Source organism: Protopterus annectens, chromosome 8.part0, assembly GCF_019279795.1.
Source record: "Protopterus annectens isolate FY-2018-M chromosome 8.part0, PAN1.0, whole genome shotgun sequence".
In the NCBI taxonomy this organism is placed as follows: domain Eukaryota; kingdom Metazoa; phylum Chordata; order Ceratodontiformes; family Protopteridae; genus Protopterus; species Protopterus annectens.
Genome location: NC_056741.1, coordinates 640,268,695 through 640,295,539, shown reverse-complemented (window position 1 = coordinate 640,295,539; position 26,845 = coordinate 640,268,695). Strand labels below are relative to the sequence as shown.

The following is a 26,845-nucleotide window of genomic DNA, read 5'->3' as shown; positions in this document are numbered from 1 at the left end:
TCAATGCACTGAGAGACCATTGCCAAATCAAGTGCAACTGACAGCTCATAATGGATAGGAAGGGAATTCCAATATCAATCTCTTCCCCTCTGGCTGCAGTAGGAAGATCTATTTATTTATTTAAATAGTTTCATTATTTTTTTCTGGGTGTAAGTAGCAGAACCTGCTTGATTATTTTGGTTTATTACTAGTAACAACTGATTTACCCCCTACTCTATCTAATATTGTCCTAGTAGCAAGCATTTTATATCATAAACCATACTGTCACACCCCCCAGTTGCAAACGTTATACATCACTTATAATCTACCCAATCTTTCTCACTCAAACATTACATAGCTCATTTAAGTCCTGCCGCCTTTTAGACCTCCCTCCTCCTTGTATGTATTGTTCCCACAATTCCCACTTTTTTCCTATGTAGTTTGCTCCTACCTTTTTCTAAAGATCTCAATTCCAGTTGTTTTATCTTTGTTACTATATTCACTACTTCCAGTACAGTTGGTTTACATTTTGATTTCCATTTTCTAATACTTGCTTTTTTGGCACTCGCTATTATTAAATACAGCAAGGACTTACCATGTTTAGGCAATTCTGATTCTAAATCCTAGCTCAGAAAAATCATCACCCTCGTCAAACCAATCTGCCCACCCAGCATGTGCGACAGTGCACCCCACAGGGAATCCTTAAGTAGGTCAACTCACCGCACTCCCAGAAAATATGTTCCCAATTACCTCTTTCTTCCCCCCTCACACCTCCAACATTTATTGTATGCCTGAGTAAAAATTCTACGGAGTCTATTTGAGGTATAAAAATATCTATGTAAACATTTCCAGGCAAAAATCCTAAATTGTCTAGATTTTGTATGTTTGGGAGACACACATAATATCCTCCCATTGTTTCTTTGTGAAAGGTTTATCAAATCCCTCTTCACAATCTTTCTAACCTCCTCTGATTGATTCTTATAGTTATCATGTAATATTTTATATGGTCTTCTAATTATTCTTTTTTTAATGGTAACTTCTGTTCTAGATTATATTAAAAACTCTACCAGTGCTGGTCTTTCATTTAGGACACCCTTAGTTCTTTCTCTTTGCCTATACTCTGATATCAATCCCTGACAGAGAAGGCAATCTCTAGCCTGCAGTCCAAATAAATTATTGGCATCTTCCCATTCTATCATCTTTCTGTCCCTAGTTATTTGCTCCCAATACCTTAGTTCCTTTGCCAGCTTTCTCTAATAAATTCCTGCCCACTCTTGTCTATTGTCTGTATCCCTAACTGCAGTCATCCCTATCAGCAGAATCTCCTTTCTTCATTCCCATGTTGGTTTAGTTCTTAGAATACTTTCTGCTTCTTTACGGATATAATATTTTGCATGACTACTGTTATTCTCATGAAAGGCCTGCATCCAAAATCCCAGTCTTTCCTTGGTTCTTCAGCTTCCCTGTGTTTCATCATCATCCCTTTCCACTTTGAATTATTGCTTTCTGCTTGTGCTGTGTATAGGACTCTTAACTGTGTAGCTCTGAAATACCCCGCAAATTGGGTAATCCCAATCTGTCCTGTTCTACTGGAAAAAATCATGTTATTCCACTTGACTATTGCCATCTTCCCTCCCAGATAAAGTCCTTCAGCTCTTCATTAACTGCTACCTGCAACTTCTCCTCTAGTTGATAAAAATATGCTTGACCTGTGTATAAGACTAAAGGGACTGAAAACATTTAAACTGATTGTATCTTATTATCCATATCCATATAACAGAGCTTCCGTTTTCTCAGTCTTTGTGTTATATTTTGTTTAGTCTCTTCCAACATATACTTAGCTGCCATACTAAAATAATTTTTAATCCATACTCCTAAATATTTCATTTTATCATGTCCCTATAAGTACAGGTATTCCTAAAACACTTCATGTGTGGGTACATAATTCAATGCTATTGCCTTTGTTTTAGCTTCATTAATTTTGAATCCAGAAAAGATCTGAAACTGTCTCAAAATGTTCCACAAGACTGCAACGTCTTTTTCTGGTTTTGTCAGATACAAAATAATATCTGCAAATAAGCCAGCTTTTCTTGACTACCATACCAGTTATATCCTTGAATTTCTGAGTCTCCTATTTTCTTTGCCAATGGTATAATGCAAACAATAAAGTACAGTTTTGTACCTACCATAAATGTAGATGCCCGATAGGTATGCATCTGCAGTCATAACATATGGGTTGTCCTGCCTCAGGCAGCCCTTCGGTCGGCCGGATTCCAAAGTCTGGGTCTGGCCTCGGATGATGTCGCACTTCACCCGACGTCATCACTCCTGGGGTATAAAGGCATCAGCCGACGCCATTTTCCTCAGTGTTTCTTGCCCCAGATGCCAGGTGCCCTCTAGGAAGGCTAAATTTGGATAAAAGTAGAAAATTCCAAACAGAAGAAAGCAAAAAGTATATATACATATATACATACAAACAAATACACCATAATAGATTCCCCCAGCTAGCTAAGAGGGGTAAGTACCCTAGGAATACCACAGAGGGGAAGGAGGGTGGGTAATCCTGACTGCAGATGCATACCTATCGGACATCTACATTTATGGTAGGTACAAAACTGTACTATGTCCTTCAAGGATGCATCTGCAGTCATAACATATGGGTAGAATACCATAGCCAAACTGGGGGAGGAGGCACTAAGATAATGATGGTGTAGTTAAGATCCCTTGTAAAACTGCAGTTGCAAAGCCTGCTCGGGATCTGGAGTATAAAGGAAGATTGTAATGCTTGGCAAATGTATGCACGGAGCTCCAAGTAGCAGCTTCGAAAATGTCTTTGGTAGCCACTCCTCGTAGGAAAGCTGTGGTGGTGGCTGTAGCTCTTGTGGAGTGAGGCCTGATATTTTCAGGCTTTGTCTTTCCATGAAAAGAGTAGCAGAATCGAATGCAATTTCCTATCCATTTTGAAATTGTCTGTTTGGAAATTGCTTAACCTTGCACTCCTGTTGCATATGCTACCAGAAGCTGGTCAGTTTTTCTGCTGGTCTTAGTTCTGTCCAAATAGTAGCGCAGTTGTCTATGTACATCCAAGGTGTGTAGTAGTTTTTCCCCCCTGTTCTGTGGGTTAGGGAAGAATGTAGGTAAATGAATAGCTTGGTTCGAGGACACCCTGGATACCACCTTTGGCATGAAAGTAGGATTGGTTCTCAGAGACACTCTATCCTGGTGAAAGATAAGGAAAGGCTGCACTGCCATTAATGCCTCTAACTCAGATACCCTTCTTGCTGAAGTGATTTCTAGAAGGAAGGCAGTTTTCCAAGATAAGAACTGTAAGTCTGCTGATGCTGCTGGTTCAAAAGGGGGAAGTGTTAATTTTTCCAGCACAAAATTGAGATCCCATGCAGGCAGAGGTGGTTTCCTTGGAGGTTTTACATTTTTGATCCCTCTTAGAAACTGTCTGAGGAGAGGATGAGAGAAGATAGGAGGATCCATGTTGTACTCTGCTGAAATTGCTGAAGCATGAATCTTAATGGAAGAATAGGACAGGCCATTGTGGAATAGTTCTGCTAAGCATTCTAGGATGTGTGCTAGGTTTGCCAGTGTGACATTTGTTCCCTTTGATGCACTCCAAATGAGGAATCTCTTCCATTTGGCTGAGTATGTTTTCCTTGTGGAGGGTCTGCGAGCCTCCAGGATAATGTCCTTGACCCTCTGAGATAAAACAGGTTGGTTTTGTTTTATGCAATTTTCCAGGCAGTTAGCTGCAGCGTTTTCAAGTTTGGATGCAGGGTCTTGTAGTTGTTCTGCGTTAGAAGTAAAGGCCATAGAGGTAGAGGCCATGAGTTCGTCCGAGACATGCTTCTCAGTAGCGGGTACCAATGTTGCCTTGGCCAGTCTGGGGCTATCAGAATTACCTTTGGCTGTTCCTCCCTGATCTTCAGTAGAACTTTGTACATCAATGGGAGAGGTGGAAAGGCATAAACTGTCAGGGCCTTCCAGCTGAAAGAAAGGGAGTCCACCCTCCAGGCTTGTGGGTGGTATTCTCTTGTGCAGAATTTCTTCAGTTGGTGGTTGAGTGGGGAGGCGAACAGGTCTATCTCTGGCATTCCCCATTTCTTTGTTATGTTTTTGAAGATGTCTGGATGCAGCATCCATTCGTGAGCATCCGTGGTAGTTCTGCTTAATCTGTCTGCTAGAGAATTCTCTTTTCCTGGTACGAATCTGGCCTGCAGTTGAATGTTGAGATTCAGGCCTAGGTTTCACAGGTCCATTGCCATCCGGCATAGAGGGTAGGAACGCATGCCTCCTTGTTTGTTGATGTACCACATGACTGTGGTATTATCCGTCCTTATCAGCAGGTGTCCTTGCTGGAGGAATGATTTGAATGCCTCGATTGCATGCTTCACTGCCAGCATCTCCTTTAGATTTATGTGTAGATTCAGCTGGTCGTGGGACCATAGGCCCTGGATACACTTGTCTTCCATGTGTGCCCCCCAGCCTAGGTCTGAGGCATCCGTGGTGATAGTCTGCCTTGGTTGTGGTTTGTGGAAAGGCAACCCTCTGTTGGTCTGGCAGGCCTGAGCGCACCACAGGAATTCTTTTTTCAGGCATGGAATGATTGGTATCATGGTTTCTAGACTGTGTCTGTGTTGAGACCATACATTCCTTAGGTACCATTGTAATTTTCTCATATGCAGCCTGGCATGTGGGATCAAGATTATGCAGGATGGCATGTAACCCAGGGCCTGCAGGACTTTCCTTGCAGTAAGCTGAGTTTGTCTTGTCAATGCCATGAAGTAGACTGGTAGTTGCTTTTGTTTTTCTTCTGTGAGAAAAGCCATCTGAGTTATTGTGTCCAGTTCTGCACCCAAAAATGTTATCCTTTGGGATGGCACTAGTCTTGACTTCTGTATGTTGACTGTGTATCCCAAGGCTTGCAGCAGTTGTATGACATAGGCCAAATCCTTTATTATTTTTGTCTTGTTGTCCGCTTGTATTAGGCAGTCGTCCAGGTATGGGTAGATTTGAATTCCCTGAAGCCTGCAATGTGCAATTACTGATGCCAGGCATTTCGTGAATACTCTGGGCAGTAGATAAGCCAAAGGGCAATGCTGAGAATTGATAATGCTCTGATCCTGCAAGAAATCTGAGGTGTCTTCTGCAATCTGGTCATATAGGGACGTGCAGGTATGCCTCCTTGAGATCTAGAGTCACCAGCCAAGACTCCTTGCCCAACATGGGAAGAAGTTGCTGTAGGGTCAGCATCTTGAATTTTGGTACAATGAGATATGTGTTCAGTGCGGACAAGTCGAGAATAGGCCTCCATTGAGTTTCTTTTCTTGGTACAAGGAATAGTCTGGAGTAAAATCCTTGGCCTTGTTCCATAGATGGTACCTTTTCTATTGCTCTCATCCTTAGTAAGTTGATGATTTGTTTTAGAGCCTCTGACTTCTGGCTTGGTGGAAGGTTTGGCATTCCTCTCTTTTTTGGTAAAGTGTGGAAGTGAAACCTGTAACCTTTGTCTATTGTTTGCAAAATCCATTTGTCTCCTGTAATGCAATGCCAGTTTTTTGAAAATAAAGCTAGCTTTCCGCCCAAGGGTGCTTCCAGTTGTTCCCTGGTAGGCGGAATCAGAGCCAAGTCATTGTGTCTGTCCTGTGGAAGTGGTTGCAGTCGCAGCTGTGGTGGTACTCCTCTGGTTGGCCGGTTTCCACTGACGGCCCCTGTAGGCACCCCTTGATTGACCCCTGCCTCTTGGGCATCTATTTCTGCCTCTCTGTCCTCCGGAGGTGTCTGGAAAGGACCAATTCTTTGAAGGCCAATTTCTGCTGAACCTCGGAGGTTGGACCTGCAGAAAATCCTTGACTGTTTGCACAGATTTTGCTTTTTCTTCCACTTTCTTTAGAACCTCCTGTGCCGGGGAGCCAAATAAACTTTGTTTCTCCATAGGAGCATCTAGGAGTTTAGACTTAACATGGTCTGGCAAGGATTGCTCTTTTAGCCAGGCATGCCTTCGAATCACTGCTCCAGTCATAGCTGATCTAAATGAAGCCTCCAGTGCATCATAGCCACATTTTAAGAAATGATTACTGACCTGCTGAGCGTTGTGTACCAATTCCTGAAGAGACTTACGGTCTAAAGGTTCAGGAGAGGAAAGCTTTTTATTCAGCCGATCTAACAAAAATTCCTGGTACTGTATCATGTGAAATTGACAGTTTAAAGCCCTGGCAGAAAGAGTAGCAGATGTATAAACCTTTTTACCCCATCTCTCTAATGCTCTTGATTCTCTTTCAGAGGGTAGGGGGTTTTTGGCAGAGGCGGCTGCAACACCCTTAGGGCCCTGAGAAATGGTTTCTGGGTCTGCAGCATGGGCCTTATACAAGTGGAAGTGAGAATCTGGGACCCTGTAATATCTGTCAGGTTTGGCAGGGGCCGGGGGAAGAGAGTCAGGGGCAGAACTGGCATCATTGTATGCATCATCAACAACTGATAGTACAGGTGGTATGGCTAAAGGCCTATGCTGTGGTAAGTGTAAAAAAGTCCTTAGCCTTTTCCTAGAATCAGAAAAATCCTGACCCTGCCATTGGAAGTGTTCCCTCATTGAGTGTAGAGTTTCCCCAAATGAAAATTCCTCTGGGGGGGAGGCAGAAGGAATGGAGTCTTCTGCATCTGAATCCTCATAAGGTGAGTATGGTCCTTCCTGATGGTCTGATAAATCTGATCCATCCGAGGAATAGTCAGAGGAGAGAGGTTCAGGGGGTTCAGTCCTAGGCCTTTTTTCAGGAGGGGGTTGTTAGGCCCTGTCTGGGTGAGGTTGGGATCCCCTGATCAGAGAAATAAGGTCCTCAGCAAGGCTGAAAATCTGAGAACTTGAGGAAGGTCTGTGAGGGGGAGTTTTTGTAGGTAAGGCCTTGGAAAGTTTAGCTGCTTTAGCCCTGGAGAAGGCCTTAATAGACATAGAAGCAGGGGGTCTAGCTGCCCCACGTGCAGGAGTAGAGATGTCCAACGGAATGGTGTCGGACAATTCTTGTGTGCCTCCTTCTTCGGTAGGAATTTCTGTAGCCGACTCTGCCGGGGCCACTGTGGCCTCGGTTGTCGGAGGCATGCTTTCGGCCGAAGGAAGAACCGAGGACTCGGTTTCAGCCGAAACCGAGACACTCGCGGTAGGCCTAACCATGGTTTCAGCCGAAACCGCGGGCCACGAGTGTCGGTCCTTATCCTTGCGTTTTTTGGCTAAATGTGTAGTCGGAGTCTCCGACGGCATTTTATATGCAAAAGCGGGACCAAAAAACTCTTCTGCAAACTCCGACCGACGTCTAAGTGTCCGTCGGTTGAAGGAAGCACAGGCTAAACAAGCTGATACGTCGTGGTCTGGGCCTAAGCAAGGAAGGCAGTAAGAGTGGAAATCCTTATGAGGTATTTGTTTCCCACAAGTTAAACAATTATTTACTTTGTCTGACATCGGCTGAGGCAAGAAAGAGTCCCCAACGGGGTACTTAGCTTTTTTAGAAGTCTTCGGTAGCTGAAATCTCTGGATCTGACCGACCAGCACTTGCGAACAGCTTCTGCTTCGGGCACCGCGCGGCAAGAAAGACTGAGGAAAATGGCGTCGGCTGATGCCTTTATACCCCAGGAGTGATGACGTCGGGTGAAGTGCGACATCAGCCGAGGCCAGAACCAGACTTTGGAATCTGGCCGACCGAAGGGCTGCCTGAGGCAGGACAACCCATATGTTATGACTGCAGATGCATCCTTGAAGGACATCGGGGAAAGAGGACACCCCTGCCTGTTTCATCTGCTAAAGCAGAAATGATCAGACAGGACCCCACCCACTTTAATTTTCACCTCCGATCCCTCATATTCTCCTAATCAGACTTATAGTTTTTTCATGACCTGCAAATGCTTCCATTGCCCTGCTCATAAAGTCCCAGCTTACTCTGTCAAATGCTTTCTCTGCATCAAGACCCACCAACAACAATGGTATTTTCTTACATTCTGCTTCCCTTTGGATCATCAATGTTCTGTTAATGTTCCCAAATGTTGGCCTCCCTTCCACAAAGCCACACTGATGCATACTGATGCTTCTGCCATTCTTTTAGCCATGTAGACATGGACACTTTATAATCATGGTTTAGGTTCATAGGTTCATACTAGGCTATCTGCCCTAGGGCATTTATAAGCCTAGCCAGAGTGTGTTTGGCTTTCGCCATCCCTTGGAATGAGTTTACTGTGCCCTTTTTAAGATTAGTTTACTGTGCCTCTGTCTAGCAGTGACACAGAAGTGACCCCCGGGGTAAACCTACGATCTCCATCCACTCGTCAAGATTCTTCTTGAAGAGAGTCAGTGAGGGGCTCTGCCTAACATGGACTGGGATTCTATTCCAGAGTGAGGGGAGCCTCTGGGTTATGAATCTGTCCCTCCAGCATGTCCTATTTATTTCTGTGCTGAGGTTCAATTCTCTCAATCGCGTATCTCTAAGGGATTTGGATTTTCTGTGATGGAGCATGTCCATTAATTCCGGGTTGGACATGGCTTTGTACGTCAGGCATAGATCGCCTCTGAGTAGGCGGTATGCAACTGAGTAGAGCTGGAGTTTCTTTAGCCGAGTAGCATATGGCATCTGTTTGAGTCCCTTGATCCTTTTTGTGAGGTACTTTTGGGGTCTTTCTAGTTGCTGCAGGTGTCAGGTAAAGTACATCCCAAATGGGGCATTGTACTCAATTATGGGCCTGATGAGGGAAGAGTAAAGGGGCACAATGACCTCCCTTGATCTAGATGTGAATCCTTTCATGATAAGGTGGGCTATATAGAAGGTCTTTCTAACCACTTTGGCAATGTGATTGTCAAAGGAGAGATTACTATCAACTTGGGTCCCTAAGTCCCTAATAACTTCTTGCGTACTTGGATTACCACCTATGTGGTAATTTGTGGGCTCTTTGTTTTTCCCAAAGGGTATGACTATATACTTTTTGGCGTTTAGTTTAAGGCCATGGCTCTGGCACCAGTTATCCGTTTCTATGAGACCCTTTTGGAGGATGCTTGTGTCAGCTGGAGAGTCAATTATGGCGCCCAGTTTGCAGTCATCTGCGAACTTGGTCAGCCACAGTCTTCCCATGTTAGCCTGTACCTCAGAAAAATATATAACGAATAAAAGAGTTCCCAGGACTGAGCCCTGTGGGACGCCACATGTGACTGGTTTATAGTCTGACATGGCTCCAGCAATTCTGACCATGTGGGTTCTGTCCTTGAGTCAGTTTGCAACCCATCTTATGACATAGGAGTTTATATTCAAGCTGGAGAGCTTGTCTATGATGCCCGAGTGGGATACTGTGTCGAAGGCTTTTGCGAGGTCCAGGTAGGCTGTGTGAACTACCTTACCCTCATCAATGGCCTTGGTGACTGTTTCAAAGACATCGACCAGGTTCAAGAGGCAGAATCTGCCCTTAACAAAGCCGAAATGGGTAGGATCCCGTGTCTGTAGGTCCCAAATGTCTTTGTTTATGAGTTCCATAATGATCCTCTCCATAGCTTTGCAGACCAGGCTAGTCAGGCTTATGAGGCGGTAGTTTCCAGGGTCCGTAGAAGCACCTCCTTTGTGGAGTGGGACCACTGTTGCTGTACGCCATTCTTTGGGTACATATCCTGTAGTAAGGCTGAGATTGAACAGCAGCCTTATATGTGGGTTCAGCTCTTCTTGGAGTTCATGTAGCACGCAGCCCAGAACACCGTCTGGTCCCATTGATGCTGTGTTTTTTGCTTTGGAGAGGGCGGCTCTCACCTGGGCATCTGAGATGTCAGGGAGGCAACACTCTGCTGGGATAGATATTTGTCCCCTTGGGGGGGTGGAGTTTGCACTGAACCTGTCTGCCAGGAGGTTGGCAATGTCTGTGGGTTCAGTGTATTTTTTGTCATTTTGGACTAACTCTGAGCATATCTGGGAGTTGCCACCCAGGTTTCTAACATAACTAATGAAAGCCTTATGATTATCTTTAGTGTCTTGTGCAATTTTTCTCTCAAAGCTGGCCTTGGATGATTTTATGAGTGATCGTAGTTTTTTACTAGTACTGATCAGAGATGCCTTCCCTTTTAGGGATTTTGCTCTATCATGTAGTAGCTTCCTCCTTCTGTTGTATAGCTTATTTATGGCTGGGGTCCACCAGATAGGACGCCTGCCTTTGGGGGAATGGGTCTTGGCTTCATATGGGATTGCATGATCCATGCATTCCTGACGATGTCCATAGAATGCGTTTATAAAGGATTCAGCAGATTGGGCTGTAGTTTCCACTGGCCCGGGGGCCTTGAAGGATTCCACTTTGGTTTTAAGAAGTGTTAAGTCGGCTTTTGAGAAGTTCTTCACTGTGGTCTTCTGTGCTGGGGTTGGGGGCGGGATGTGGATTTCCAATGAGATTAATTTATGGTCCGATCTTACCAATGAGGGTATACTTCTGGTACGGAACATTGTGTCCCCATGTTTGTGATGATCAGGTCTAGTATGTTTTCCCCTCTTGTGGGAGTGGTGACTAGTTGTTACATAGCATTTGAGTTTATGAATTCTAGGAACCTTTGGGCTAGGGTGTTGGGGCTTGAGTAATGCTCCCAGTCTAGGTTTGGGTAGTTGAAGTCCCCCAATATGATGGTGTTTGGAGAGACCTTCATATTCTCCAGTGTCTTCAGGAAGGCCAAGTGGGATTCCTGAGTTTGAGAGGGTGGTCTGTAGCATGCTACAAACTGGAAGGCAGTTTTGCCCACTGTTAGTTGCACGTGGATGGTCTCCGATGCTTCTTGCAATGCCACTAACCTGGAGGTGTGGGTATCCTTGATGAAAATGGATACTCCCCTCCTTTTGTGGTTCGGTCCAAGTTTTGGGGCCGAAATGCATGATATGAGATATCGGGAGCCTTGAACCAGGTTTCTGTCACTGCACAGACATCGATGTTCTCCATACTGAGGAGGGCTTAGAGAGCGTGCATCTTGAGGTTTAGACTTCTGGCGTTGAGCAGCACTACCCTTAGTTTCTTTCTACTTGTGTTGTCTAAGGAGGTGGATCTGTCTTTTGAGCCTTGCCTAAAAAAGGCACTATGGGGGTGGCAAGAGCCTTTGCCAATATCCGAAAAGCCCAGGGGTGACAGATGCAAGCCGTCCCTTGCGAAGCAGCGTGGCTTGTCGAGCATGTCATCCCAGGCAGACAGACACTGGATCCCCTTTGAATGACACCAATACTTAAGCCAACTGTTGAAATTGATCATTTTGTCTTTATACTGTGGCATCATTCTTGGTGAGGGTAAGATGCTGCTCAAGGTCAGTGTCATACCAGCCTGGGCTACATAATCAGAGAGCTCCTCTATGTCTCTATTCATGTAGTCAAGGGAGGTACGTCTCAGGTCATTCACACCAGCATGGGCAATGACTGAGTCATATTTGTACCTGCTTTGGAGTGACCTAAGTGCTTGTGTTATGTGGCGGATTCTAGCACCAGACAGGCAGCTCACTACGACCCTCTCCTTGTTCAGCCTGGTGAGCGGGACATCAGTGTGTCTGACTATAGAGTCACATACTACAAGTGTATCAGGTATGTTGTTAAGCCTTAAGGGCTGTGACTGTTTGGCACACTGACTTTGTGAACTATGTGTCGCATGTGTTTTGTTTTGGGGTGGTGGTTGCTTGGATGTCTGCTTTGGAGGTCTCTGCTGCTTTGGCAGATTTTTATTTAGAGCCTCCAAGTATGTTTTTGTGTGTTTATGTGTTTGGTTTGCAGTTGTGGTACATCTATGTGAGACTGGATTTGTGGTGTGTGTGGTTACCTTCTCCTCCTGACTGGTTACGCCAGTACTGAGTCAAGAGAGCTCAGCCTCCAGTTTGGCTATATGGTTGCATCTCTCACATACATTTGTACTTGTTGGGAGGAGGAGAGGGTTGTCTGTGTACATGAGGCAGTTGTAACACTGCCTCAAGATTCCCAGATTCACCAGCTGGACTGGAGAGGAAGCCAGCAACTGACATTTCGACATGCTAGAACAGTACAGGGAACTCCTTTGTAGCTGAATCAAAAAGGACCAATAGGGGATAAGGTATTCAAGGGGATTATATGAGGATGTAGTGCTTTTTTAGTTTATTAGTGCTTAACTTATAAAAATTGCTTATATGAGCAAGTGCAGGGTTTAGTACTGAAATGGGCCTGTATGAACCTGTATCTGATGGTTCTTTACCCTATTTAGTTATTACAGCTAACACTGCTTCTTCCAGGATGTTGGTACTTCTTCTCCACTTAAAATACTAAAAACCTCAAAAATGCAGAAACCCTTGGCAATTAACTGCTTGGTATAAAAAACAAAAAACTATGAACAATGTATGAATACACAGAGACAGAAACACAGCTGTAATATAGAATGTACTTAGAAAATCAAAACCTCATATAAAAAAAACAATATATGTTTAATAGGATAAAAGCTTTCACATTGGAATTGCTTCATCAGATCACAACCAACAAAAAAAAAAACCCCACAAAGAATAAATACTATCCTACATCATATTAACTGCCACTGTAAATACATACAATTAGCGTCTCTAAGCAACTAATTAATTGGCAATTAGATAGACTTAACCATTTTAAAGAAATTTATAATCATATCCAATCAAACAGCCACATAAATATTGCAATACAACTATTAAAAAAATAGAAATAAAAAAAATATGAATACTAAGAACCATACATACATACATATTTAAAAAATCACTTCCTTAACCTCCGTGCTTTGAGGACTGGTTTAATGGCAATATAGTCATTAAGACCCAAACCCTGATGTGCTCTTAATTTCAGAATCCACTGCAATTCTATCTGCTCTAATTCTACTGATTATATCCCCCTTCCTTATGCTCTCATATATAACCTCAAGAACCATAAACCTAAAATCACGGCCATCACCTTTGTTATTCATATGCTTGGCAATAGCACTATAACTCAAACCCCTTCAGGCACAGTACAAATGATCAATTATACACTCTCGTAAATGCCTGCTTGTCTTACTTACATAAAAGGAATTACAGGACAAACAGCAAGCCAGACAGACTAAATCCTTAGTATTACAGTCAGCAAAAGCTGTAGTGTAATATACTTGCTCACTTGAAGTATGAGTAAAAACATTAGTTTCTTCAACATAAACACAATATGTACATCCATTGCACCTGTTTGTACCCTCTCCATACCCATGTACATCCAATTCATTCATACTCCTGGGCTAGCATAATCTATACTTCAGGGATTTCTTATTTCTAAACCAGTTCATACGTTCTTCTTAAAATACTGTTAAACACAACCTTCCAGAGCTGTATCACTTTTTTCCCCCTCCTAGCTTCCAAACTTCCAAAGGAATACCATCTATTCCTGGGGACTTTCCTGTAGATTGGTTATACATCACAATTATTATCTCATCTCCTGCTATCCTAACTGTTAGTAACTGAGCCTCATCTATCTCTAACCTTGGCATATTTAATTCTTGCATAAAAATTGCCATTTGTATATTTTCTTGATTTTCATGGAAGGTGCAGTGGTGCAGCGGTTGCGTTGTCGCTTCACAGCAAGAGGTTCTCTGGTTCGATTCTCGACTGGGGTGCCTTCTGTGCAGAGTCTGCATGTCCTCCCTGCATTCGTATGGGTTTCCTCTGGGTCCTGCGGTTTCCTCCCACGTTTCAAGACATGCAACTGGAGCATTTCTCCATGGGCCTCCTCTGAAAATTGGCTTAGTTCCAAGTCAGACTTTCCCAGTAAATAAATATTAAATAAATAAATTCTTTGTTATAGGCTCCCTATGTTTGGTGACAGTCCTTTCTACTTTCTGTTGCCTGAATTGCTGCACTAAAAGTTTTTGTGCTCTAGTGTTATTAAAAAAAAAAAAAAAAAAACAGTTACTTAACTTTCAAGATGGCTGTACATTGAGTAACAGCTTGTTTCTCTGAGTGTGAAAACAGAAACTGAACAGAGAAGGCCACCAGACTTGTGTTTATGGGTAAATTTCAGTAACTGGCTAGTAAGTGCACTGCCTGGATTCCAGGAATAAAGAAATACAGAAGAACTGGAAAAAAATCAAATACAAAAAGTGAGGAAGAAACACTGACTGGGGAAAGTTCTGCAGCTGTTCAGTGAAAAGCAACACAACCTTCAGACGTGACTTCCAGTAACCTACAGGAAAATACAAGACAACTGCATACAAACCTGGTTAAAATAAACTAAACACTGATGGAGTATATCAACAAAAACAACAAAAGGCTGGAAAAATGGAAGAAGTTGTAAACAGATATTCACAAGAGATGACAAAGCTGCAAAAAATCAGAGGGTGAAATGAAGAAAAGGCTGGCTGAATATGAAAATGCTCAGGATGAGATGTTTCAAAAAATAATAGAATTAGAGGACAGAGCACATAGGTAAAACCTGAGATTTTCAGCTATACCACAGAAATTGGAAGGAACAGACTACAATAATTTTATGAAAGCACAAATACGCAACTTGACTGGTATTAAACAGCAGGAGTTGTTAGTTGGCACATTGTGTGTATGCTCCAAACCTAGCTATAAGAAAGCAACCTAAAGCTTTAATAGTAAAGCTGCAATCCTACCAAAGACCACAGAGGTTTTCAACATTTTCAATGGAAGTTGTTGGAGAGAAGGAAGGGAGTATGAGAGTTGACTAGAAGAACTGAGAGTACATTGGAAATGAAACAGAGCCAGGATTTTGGAGATGGACAGTAATAAAACCAGTAACTTACAATGGGATTACAATGCAATAATTATATTTGTGAAATATGACAGAACAAGAAAATCTGGAAATATTGGACTTTTTCAGAATTTCTTGGACTTGTAAGGGACTCTAAATTACATGCCGTACTTCATGTCATTACTGTTCGGAAAAGTGGTCTGGGGAGAGGAAGAGGAAAGAGAAAGTTGGTAAAAGTAAGTAAAGACTTTTTTTCTTAAATAGTACCAAATTTGTGGTGTGCAGTTTTCTTTACATGCTATAAAGTAAAGTTTTTTGTCAGTTATTTTTAGGTATAATGGGGGTTGTAAATTGGTGCTGCTGTTCTTTTTTTTCTTTCTCGCTTCTCTCTCTACTGTTGTTCAGTTTTAAGAAATGTAGGCACTGTAGTGTATAAAAAAGCCTGGTTAAAAAGCATGAAACAAAAAATTAATATGCTTTTTCTCATTCTTGCTTGGGGAAATGACTGGATTAAAGACCTTAGACTGATTTAGTAATAAGTTTTAAGAGAGAACAAGTAAATGAAAAACAGCACCGAATATTCTGAGTCTTTTTTTCTAGCAAATACATGTATGCTCAGTAACAATTATGCAGCTGGTCTTCATGTTTCCACAGAAACAGTATGATAAAGAAAAGCTGGCTGCCTTGTGCTCAAGTCTCCATGGAGACAATCTGAATAAGAGAAACTGGCTAGCTACAGTCTGGTGGAGAGTGATTGGCTGAGAGGAAAAAGAAAATAGAAACTGGCTAGGAGATAATGTATTCTGAAAGCATTCCGGGGTTTTCCCAAACTAGTTAATGTTCTCTGAAAGCATTCAGGGGCTTTCCCAATGAGTTAATATTCTTTGAAAACATTCAGGGATTTTGCTAGCTGGCAGAGGTATAAAGATAAGGCAAAACCAATAAGCACTTAGTAGAAGCACAGGCTCACCATGAGTCATAGCATGGATGACTTTTCTTTTAGGTTATCTCAAGTTTGTGAATGTGGCTGTCAGTTTGGGACTTTTCTTCCTATTAGGACGGTAAAACTTCAGTGTTTGAAGGTGTACATAGTGTTGTGTGTTAGTATTTAAACTAATATGTTTAGGGGGTATTGGGGCTGTGTTTTTTCAGGGCTTTCAATAAAACAAATAGTTTTATAACATCTGAATGTGGTAGAGGGGAAGACATTCTTGCACAGCCAATCCAAAAACTTAAGAATTCTTATAAAGAGAAAGGTGTTTTGTTCTGGGAGTTATTTTGTGCCAGAGCTTTACAGAAGAGAGTGTATTGGGGGGCAAAATTAGGATAGCATTCCACATTATCAAGAGCTTGAAGAAAGCATTTATCTTCTAAGGAGAACAGGACACTGAATTAAAATGCTTCAAATTTTTGTATATGACTGATGCCCACATACTAATTGAGGCACTTCTGAGGAAAAGAAAAAGGCACAAAAGGCCAGGCCATAACAGACTTTATGATCCTGAAAACCTCTCCAAAGAAGGGTCATCTGGAATGAATCTAAAAGGAGGGGAAGTCTCATTATTGCTGTCCATCTCAAAAAATAGCACCCAGCACATCTGGGTCCTCAAAATCACTCTCTTAGGAAACTGAACTAGACCTTAATGGCTCAGCACACAAGATAATGAAGGGCACCAGGTGAACACTGACTATGATGTCATGTCATTCACGCTAGAAGAAGAGCATGTGAGACTTGTCACAAGGTCATGGAAGGCTTGTAATGCAATTATTAAGCTGTATTCCCTATTCACATGCATCCACACCAGGAAGAACAAGTCAGACCATGCAATAAAAAGCAAATACATATTTAACATCTGCTCTCTCTCCCTGGGGGACACTTTTATACACTAGCCATTGATCTTCACTTAAGCCAGGGATAAGCCATGGTAGCAGGCTTCCAGATCCTGATTTCAGCCACCAAAACTTTGCTGGCCAGCATGAGTGATTACTTCAGGTAAGCTGGCTGGGTATGCTCATGCTGTGAAAGCTCAAACATGGGAAAAATCAGTGTGAAAACCTTGACATGCACCCCAGAGTGTTTGCATGCAGTGCACCTCTTGTCATCCATCAATGTCAGATGTGAACTACTTGAAGGGTATCTCACTACTTCCAAGAAATACAAGGTTTCACTATAAGTAGACTGTTCATGAACAGGTCTTGACTGCTGCCTAGCTTTCAGTTCCTATACTTTCTCCAGGTGGTCCAGCAGCAAGATGGAAATGCACAAAGGGCTTTCCTGCTAATTCTTAAGCTGGGCACATTTCACAGCTCCCATTGTTAAAGCCTCAATACTTTCCTGTGACTTGATGGGCTCAAGTGCTGATACTTGTTGCAAAGGCTTCAGGTCAAGCTCATTTCCCAAAATATCAGATGTGCTTATGTATGTACTGGCAAATATCATGATGAATGTAGGAATGCTCAAAAAGTTTTGACATTTTATGTATTCAACACATTAACCCCCTTATCATCCACAGTAGGATCAAGATTCAAACTGTGCAAGTGGAAGATATGATCTTTCTAACTCAGGGTCTCTTCTTCACCAGATGAATGACACCATGATGTATACTGCTAAATGCATGTTATCTCATCATAACAGCTTGACAAAATTCTGAACTAGCTTAATCTGGTAATATCAGAAAAGTAAACACAACTCCAAAATCAATGTAGAAATCCTCCACAAGTGATACCTTTGCCAGTCCTAAGTAGTTTCACCAGAAATATACAACTCACCCATTTTCTTCAGAACATTTAAAATGCAGCTATAAAATGAACACTTAACAGAAGCTGTTTTCAGTAAAATACATGACACAGTGCATAATGCAGGCAATAGCTTGGAATAGAATACCACATAGCATGAACTATTTTAACCTAATAAATGAGTGCTAAGTGACACACTATACATCTGTGTTAAAATTTCAGAAAACTGTAAAAAGAAAGATAATAAATTGTAGGGTTCATGAGTACAAGCATAAGTGCATGGCATAAGACTAATAAAGGTTATCTCAAATGCAGCAGCTGCTTTGCTGAAAAAAAATTAAAACAGTAAATGGATGAATATTCACATAATATACATGCACACATATATATTTGACATTTACACACATACACAGACGTAAACACAAGTCCACATGCACACAAACACACGCGTGCGTATACACACACACACACACACACACACACACACACACACACACACATTTGTGTTTTGATGTACATTAACACAAAACTTTCCCTAAGTATTAGAACACTGTTTTTACTGCTTCTAGGTCTTTGCACTACCCTTTCTGCATTCTTTACTGGTTTCAACTAGCAGGTCTGCAGGCATATGCAAAAATACCTTGTATCTGAGTCAGCCAATCAGGCTGGTTGTAATGTTCCGAGGCAATCGTCAACGTATTAAGAAACACCAGCAGTAATACTATCCAGTAGAATGTGACAGACTTCACTGCAGCACGACACTTCCTCCTGATGAAACGGTTGCATCGACGCAAAGGACGGCTGTAGATAAATTACATGCTCAGTATCAGACCATATGCAGTGAACCTCATACCCATTTAGTAGTGTAAGCATCTGCATGAAAATAACTAAGGGATAATAATCCATATTGTGATATTTTCTCTGAAATAGTAAGCACCGAAAGACCACTTTTTGAAACTCATTCAGCCCTTTCTAAATCTCTACCAGCATGTTCAAAGGAATTATTCTTCAAAACCACATATCATTAACATCTCTGCTGGGCACATCTGAAATAAAAGAGTTCTGTTTAATATATATTAATATGTACTTGGCCAGCTTCTCCCTCTAGTAGTTTCTCTTCATATTAACTCCCTTATCCTGTATCAAGAAGACCCTGAGACTTTCTTCTATGTTTATAGTCAACATTTTTTCACAGCAGTTCTCTCATTAGCCATTATCACATCTTAGATACATGAGTGACTACTTGAACTTTATTTATTTACACTGTTGCAATAATTTTAGTGACTTGTAGATGAAATTTAACATTCAGCATATGTGTTTACTTTATGTGAAATTCTTAGGAATCACCATTTAAATACTCTCATATACTTAAATTCCAGTTGACATTTGGCTCGCAAATAAAAGCTTACACATTTAGCAAACTGAATAGAAATAAATGGAATTTGTCAGAACAGTACATGCAGAAATATGTTCAGAAAGAGGAATGAAATTTAAGGGAAGGCAGAGACTCAGCTATCTATGTAATGTTGGAGTAAATGAAAATTGTTAAAAAGAACTCCCCTCTCACTCCCTAACTGGCCCATCTCAATACCGGAAGATTGCCAAATTCCGGTAATAATGGTCACACAGGTAAAAAATGCACTCTCCAATGCTAAGAATACAGCATGCATGGGACCAGATGACATCACAGGCTGTGTATTACATGAACTACAAAATTAATTGGTACCTCACCTAAGTGTCATGTTTAATCATAGCCTCACCTCAAGCTTCATGCCCACTGAGTGGAACACAGCTACAGTTATCCAACTCCACAAGGGGGAATCCACCTTGGATCCCAGGAACTACCGCCCCATCAGTCTGCAAGGCCATGGAACATATTATCATGGAACTTATAAACAAAGACATTGGCAACCTTCAAACACTAGACCCCACTCAGTTTGGGTTCGTGAAGGGTCGATCTTGTCTCCTGAACCTGACTGACTTCTTCGAATCAGTCCAGAGCCGTGGATGAGGGTACGGCGGTCCGCACAGCCTATCTGGACCTCGCCAAGGCCTTTGACACCATCCCCTACTCTGGATCATAGATAGACTTACTAAGCTGGGCATTAATCCCTACGTCACTCGATGGGTTGCCAACTGGCTTACTGAAAGAATCCACACTGTAAAAGTAGCCGACTCCAAATCCAGCTCCAGACAAGTGACAAGTGGAGTACCTCAGGGTTCAGTCCTGGGACCACTCTTGCTTGGCATCTACTTCTCTAAAGTACAGGCCAACACTAAGGGGCTCTGGCTAACAAAGTTCACAGATGACTGCAAACTGGGAGCCATTACTGAATCCCCAAATGATGTGGATATTCTACAAAAGGGCCTTACAGAAACAGATGCTTGGTGCCAGAGCCATGGGCTCAAGCTCAATGCCAAGAAATGTATAGTTATCCCCTTTGGGAAAAAACATGTACCCATGAATTACCACATAGGTGGCAGTACACTAAACACCGAAAGTGTGATAAGAGACTTAGGGACACAGGTGGCCAGTGGTCTCACCTTCGATAACCACATCGCCACAACAGTCAGGAAATCCTTCTATGTGGCACACCTCATCACTAAGGGCTTTTCATCCAGAAAAAAATGAGGTCATTGTCCCACTGTACTCATCCCTCATTAGACCCATTATAGAATACAATGCGCCCCGTTTGGTATGTACCTCTCAAGACATCTGCAACAACTGGTAAGGCCGCAGAAATACCTCACTAAAAGAATCACAGGCCTAAAGCAGATGCCCTATGCTGAGCACCTTAAAAAACTCCACCTATACTCTGTCGCATATCGTCTACTCAGAGGCGATCTCTGCTTAACATACAAGGCCATGCCAAACCCAGAGCTGTTGGACATGTTACACTTAAAGAAATCCCAATCACTCAGAGCCACATGCTCCAGGGATCTAAACCTTGTCATCACAATGAAAAAAACATGCTGGAGGGATAGGTTCCTGACCCAGAGACTTCCCAGACTCTGGAATAGACTGCCCATACATGTCAAGCAGAGAGCCTCTTTGGCCTTCTTCAAAAGGCACCTTGACGATTGGATGGGAGAAAGGAAACTCACAGTGGTCCAGGGAAGTAAATAGTGTAGGAAGAAATAGCCAGGGAATTGTTATGGCTAGGCTTGTAGAGGCCATAGGGCCAATAGCCTAGTACCAACCTATGAACCTATAAAACTTGTATCTTCTTCTTCTTCTTCTTTTGGCTTTTCCCAGTTAGGGGTCACCACAGCTGATCATCTGTCCGCTCATGATTGGCAGTGGAGTTTTATGGTGTCGAGTTGCCAGCCCAGCGCCCAACCTTCCACAGAAGGCACACACATGCACACACTCACACCTAGGGCCAATTTAGAGTGTCCAATCCACCTACAGCATGTCTTTGGGATGTGGGAGGAAATCGGAGCACCTGGAGGAAACCCATGCGACCACAGGGAGGACATGCAGACTCCGCACAGAAGGCATCCCAGCCGAGAATCGAACCAGAGAACCTCTTGCTGTGAGGTGGCAATGCTAACCGCTGCACTACCGTGGCCATCCAACCTACAAAACTTGTATATTGCATGAAAATAACTTCCCTTAAAATGTGAGCTGCCAACAGACAGATGTTCCTCTCTATGACCCACTGCTATGTCCCCTAAAAAGAAGTCTATGACTGTGTACCTCCTTACTTATTTATGAAACATTAAATGGACTGGTTATCTAACCATGTGAGAACTCAAAGCAGCTTTGCTTCTACGGCCTTTATGGCCAGGAGAACTGCTAATTTTAGCTAGTTGATATGAAGCCTTGGGTGAGGGGGAACCATGCTTTTTGCACCATGTATGAAGCTAGGTGAACTCCCCATCCTGTAAATTAATCTATAAACAAAATTTGGTAAATGATTTGGGTGCAAAAAGAGCCCCCTCACACGACAAAGAAAGAAACTTCAAATAACTGTCCAATACTCTAGGGTCCTTAATTGGGAGTCTGATATTAGGTGAGAGTCCACAAGCATGAGGTGACTGTGCTGCTACTGACATCACACAGTCGAATGCAGCACCACCATCCACAGGATTGCAACTGACAACATTAAGATTGTGAAACCAGTTAAGCACTGAAGATGTTGCACAAACCTGCACTGGTCCATTACCAGTCAGCTAAGTGTTCCTCCTGGACACTATCCAAAGGCCAAGAATGACAGACAATGGAGAGTATTCAGCTTTGTGCCTCTGAACACTATTTTCTAAGACGGAATCAGAGAGGACTTCTTCCATTTTATGGTAACTTACTGCTAGGATTTTTCCAGAAAGTCAGCAGATGTGGCCACCAAGTGCCTGTCATACAAGAAGGGGAATACAGAAAGAAGCTTTTCAAATAGAACTTTAGTAATAATGACAAACACCTTAGTGAAGGCTCTGTTGAAGAAAATACAAACATCACCAGTTTATACTGTAAGTGATGTCTACCAAGAGCAAACCGAAGTAACCTCCTTTGTGGACTCCATACAATGATATGTGTACTTGCCCTGATGCAAGGACATAAATCTTTGTACGGGCAGCCATACAAAATCACAATAGCACACTGAGTGGGAGGCACAGGTATGTGCATTTTCATCTTTTAAAATTTAAATTTCATTGTCTGGTCTGCTGAGGTTCTCCAAAACACATACTAGCCAGATTCACTCACGTCTTTCATAAATTTCTAGATCCATCATTAAAGTGGATATAACAGATGCTTTGGTTAATGTCACTAAGGTCTGGAATATGAATTAAATGCTCACTCCTCAGAGGGACCAAGAAGAGAGTGGAATAAAGCCCTAGTCTCTTTACTCCGTAACTGGGATACTCTATGTGGCTCTTCTCAGCTATGAGGTCTGGAGCTGTCCAAAAATATCTGCTGAAATTGACTGGGGACCATCAAATCCCTTTTTTGGGGGATGCAAAGTGAACACTAGATAAGACTTTGAGTGCTCAAGTCCAGAATCCCTGCTGTTTACTACAGTTGCTCAAGTCATGTTAAAAATGGAGAACTAATCTTCCTCCCACAGGAAGTCCTATAAAAAGTCAGGAGTGCTATGGAGAAAGTGGTAGGGTCATCTTATTGGGCAACCATGGTAGCATGAGGAAACTATGCAATAATGGTTTAACTTCTTCCCTGGGTGGTACACATTTTTCTTCTGAGGATAACTATGCTTGGAAGAGGAAAAAGTAGTTTAAGAAGGGGAGTCAGAGGCTCTCAAAAGTAGTGAGGACTTATTTATTAAGGAAGTCAATGACCAGATTCTATGTGGCCTGAATGAACAGTGCTCCCCTGACAATGTGGGCATCTATGATACTGTTTCTGAGCTTCTCCTTAGGCAGGGTTTTCTCAGGCATGTCATTTGCACAGTAAGCCCTGGCATCCACACAACCAAAGATAGTGGGGGTTACACAAAAAAGCATAATTTTAGTGACTGTAGGTCATCATCAATCACCTTTTTTTCCATTTTCGACATGGGTTGGGGTGCAGCACCAACTGCCGCCATCACTCTCTCTCGATTCAATGCCACTGCTCTACCTTCTGTGTCAGTCATGCCCGACTGTCACAAGTGGTCTGCTATGCAATCCATCTATCTCTTTGTTGGAGACCCTTATTTCCTCTAGCCATATTCCTATTTCTCCCAAACCTTGTTACCAGATTATCTTCTACTTTCCTAAATATGTGCCAGAACCACCATAATCTGTTCTCTTTGACCTTCTATGCAACTGGAAGTACCTGGGCTTCTGCTCTGATGTACTCATTTCTTTATCTGTCTCGCAGAGTGCATCCAACCACTCATCTCAGACATTTCATCTCTATCAACTCTAGCTTCCTCAGCAGTTCTTCCTTCACAGCTCAGGTTTCTGAACCATACAAAAGTACTGGTCACCCACTGTTTTGCACACCTTACTTTTCAGCTTCTTTGGTATTCCACTGTCACACACTATCCCTGACGCACTGTGCCAGTTGGCTGCAGCGACTCCGATTCTAGTTTTGACCTCCTCATTCAGACTTCCCTTCTCCTCAACCACCCCTCCCATATACATGAAGCTGTTAACCTGCTCCAGCATTTTCTGTTCTGTCTCATTTCTCAGCATCTTCTGATTTCCTTCATTTTCTGCCATTACAACTGTCTTGTCTGTACTCAGTTTTATCCCATAGGGGATATCCTGCCAAGGATAGCCCACCATCCAGCCAGTATACCAAAGCTAGATCTTGAATGTGCTCTACAACACATGTGTGTTGTCCACAGAGGAGGTATGGCATAAAGGCAACGTACAGATGCAGTTGCCCAGAAATGAACTGCCCCAGTAGAGAACAATCTCTGCAGGACACAAAGGAGGCTATGCACATCCAAGTGGAGAAAATGCAGAAGGAAATGGGGGGGGGCCTCAGCCAGGACAGTAACTAAACAGAACCCAAAAGAAAAAGGGGGAAGGAGGGATGGACAGAACAGTATAACAGTGAAGATAAGGACAGCTACTGTTATGGTAAGATCTTACCCAACTGTACTGTGTTCTACTATCACTGTTGCAGTATATTTAACCACACAGGGAGTACAAAAACTCTAAAAAAGGAGTAGGAGGGGGGCATGGCCAGGATGAGACTAGGATAGCAACAATTTTCTTCTGTTCTGCTACTATAAATATTTCTGACAAAAAAGATGACCTTGACAACAGGTCCCATGGGAACAACATTCATACTTTTGGTCTACCAGAAGGAACAGAAGGTAATAATATGGTTAATTTCTTGTCTACGTGGCTCCCTAAAACTTTAGATTTGCCTGAAGCTCTCTCTTTTGGTATAGAGAGAGTACACAGATCTCTGGTTAATCCTGTATCAAAAAGTCTGTACTTCCCCCAAGGTCTAACATGGTTACATTTATTTCATCTCAGGATAAAGAATAAGAAATTATGTACCTACCATAACGTTCCATGTTAGTTGTCTTCATCTCACCTTCTTTCTTGCTGTTTGGGATCGGAGCCGATCCTCGGCTCCGACGCGGCCATATTCAATAGCTCGAGAGCTGTTTACTGGCTCGAGGCTACCCCTTATCCCATGATGCCTAGCCATAGCAACCCAGATCTTATTTGAAATAGCTAATCCAGACATAATAAGAGAGAAACCAGTTATCAAAAAACTGGTTGTTCCATGCATTCTAATATCTAGAATAGGTTAGGAAAAATCTAGCCAGAAGAATAACAATAAAAGAATACTCAGCCAGTGAAAAAAAGGGACTCTTCTCAATCCACTAGGATGGGGGACAGAGGAAGGGACGCAAGAAAGAAGGCGAGATGAAGACAACTAACATGGAACGTTATGGTAGGTACATAACTTCTTAATGTTAAGTTGTCTATCTCGCCTTCATTCTTGCTGTTTGGGACCATGGGCAACCTACACTGAAAGGCAACAGAGGTGGCCAAGGCCCTAGTAGAATGACCTTTTGGTTTAAAAATTAACTCTTTGTTCCTTAACTGATAAGGTCACCTTGGAAACTGGGAGACCTTGTTTGTTTAAGGTATAAGAAAGAAATAATTGGTCTGACTTTCTTATTTCTTTAGTTCTGTGCAGGTTAAAATGCAATTGTCTATGAACGTCCAATTGGTGGAGTTTGTACTCTGCCTTGTTGCTATGATTTGGGAAGAACACAGGAAGATCTATAGATTGGTTTAAATTATTTTCTGAGCAGACTTTAGGAAGAAACGAAGGATTAGTCATCAGAGCAATGCTGTCCTTATGAAATACCAGGTAGGGAGGACGAACACATACTGCCTGAAGTTCTGAGACACGCCTAGCCGAAGTGATAGCTACCAGAAAGAGTGTCTTCCAAGATAGAAACTTGATGGAGCAGGATGCTGCTGGTTCAAAAGGGGGCAGAATTAAGGAAGTCAGGACTAAATTAAGGTCTCAAGGAGGAGGGGGATTTCTCACTGGAGGCCTAAGAAGAGATGTCCCTCTCAAAAATGCTTTACAGAGCTTATGAGACATAATGTTAGAATTTGACAACCCAACATGAAAATTAGAAATGGCCGCTAACTGTACCCTAATCGTAGCGGAAGCAGACCCAGAGTGAAACAGTTGTGCTAGGAATTCCAGAATTTCATGGACTGGGGCTGAGAAGGGATCCACATTCCTAGCCTCTGCCCAACAAGAAAAATATTTCCATTTGCTAGCATAAGTTTTCCTCGTTGTAGACTTATGACAGGAGACGATAATCTCACGGACTGCTGGGGAAATGCTGGGGAAATGCTAGGAAGCCTGGCTAAGGTTGGAAGTGGAGCAACCAAGCTGTGAGCTACAGAGTTTGGAGAGATTGATGCAACCCGCCTGATTGATGAACCAGGAGGTCTGGAATTAGGTCCAGAATCCAGGGCTGATCAGGAAGGTAATGGTGCAGGAACGGGAACCATATCTGTCAAGGCCAGTAGGGGGCAATGGGGATCATTTTGCAACCCAACGATATTGCTTTCTGTATGAGTTTCGATATCAGGGGAAATGGAGGAAAGGCATAAAGAAGTCCCTGAGGCCAATCGTGGACTAGAGCATCTCTGGATATGGACCTGGAAGCAGAAGAAGGGAGAAGTATTTGCTGCCATTAGCTGTTGAAGGGGGTGGCAAAAAGATTGCAGCAAGGCTGTCCCCATTTGCAGAAAATAAGATTCGCAACTTCCTGATTCAGAGACCACTCGTGAGGCATGAGGATAGCTCTGCTGAGCCTGTCCGCTATGACGTTGGACCTCCCAGGGATGTGCGCTGCAATCAGAAAACATTTAAGAGGAAATCGCCCACTGCCAGAGTCTGAGTGCTTCTCGACACAGGGGGTAGGATCTGGTTCCGCCCTGCTTGCTGATGTACCACACCACTGACATGTTGTCTGTTTGAATTGCAATGGTCCCGGAAGGAAAAGAGTCTTGAAGAGCTTGCAACGCTAGGAGCACAGCTCTCATTTTTAGGACATTTATGTGCAGATGGTACTCGTGAGGTTGCCAAGTGCCTTGGACTGTCCTGCCCAGATAATGCTCCCCCGACCCTATCAGGAAGGCATCTGTTATCACTGTGGCTACCGGAGGGGGTTGTATGAAAGGTCTGCCCTGATTAACTAGAGGGGAGACCATCCACCAAGAAAGGTGTCTTTTGCATGCCTCCATGATCAGGATCATGTGACTCATAGGTAGCTCTTGGAAAGACCACTGCGTGAACAGAAGCCACTGAAGAATTCTCATATGAAAGTGTGCTAGTGGGATTAGAAAAATGGCAGCTGCCATGGAGCCCAGAGTTTGAAGGACGTACCTGATTTGGATCCTTTTGCTCTGCATCAGAATTTGTACTTGCTGACGAATTGCTGACACCCTTTCTAGTGGTAGCCTTGCGAACATATCCCTTGTGT

The 26,845-nt window shown here is 42.8% G+C and overlaps 1 protein-coding gene across 1 annotated transcript in view; it reads right to left on the bottom strand.

Moving 5' to 3' along the window:
• Positions 1-26,845, bottom strand: part of CACNA1F (calcium voltage-gated channel subunit alpha1 F) — a 4,101,209-nt gene that overhangs the window by 2,752,902 nt on the left and 1,321,462 nt on the right. Inside the window, 1 exon segment of the mRNA XM_044079296.1 lies at positions 18,061-18,221. Within this exon segment, the coding sequence (XP_043935231.1) occupies positions 18,061-18,221 (161 nt within the window).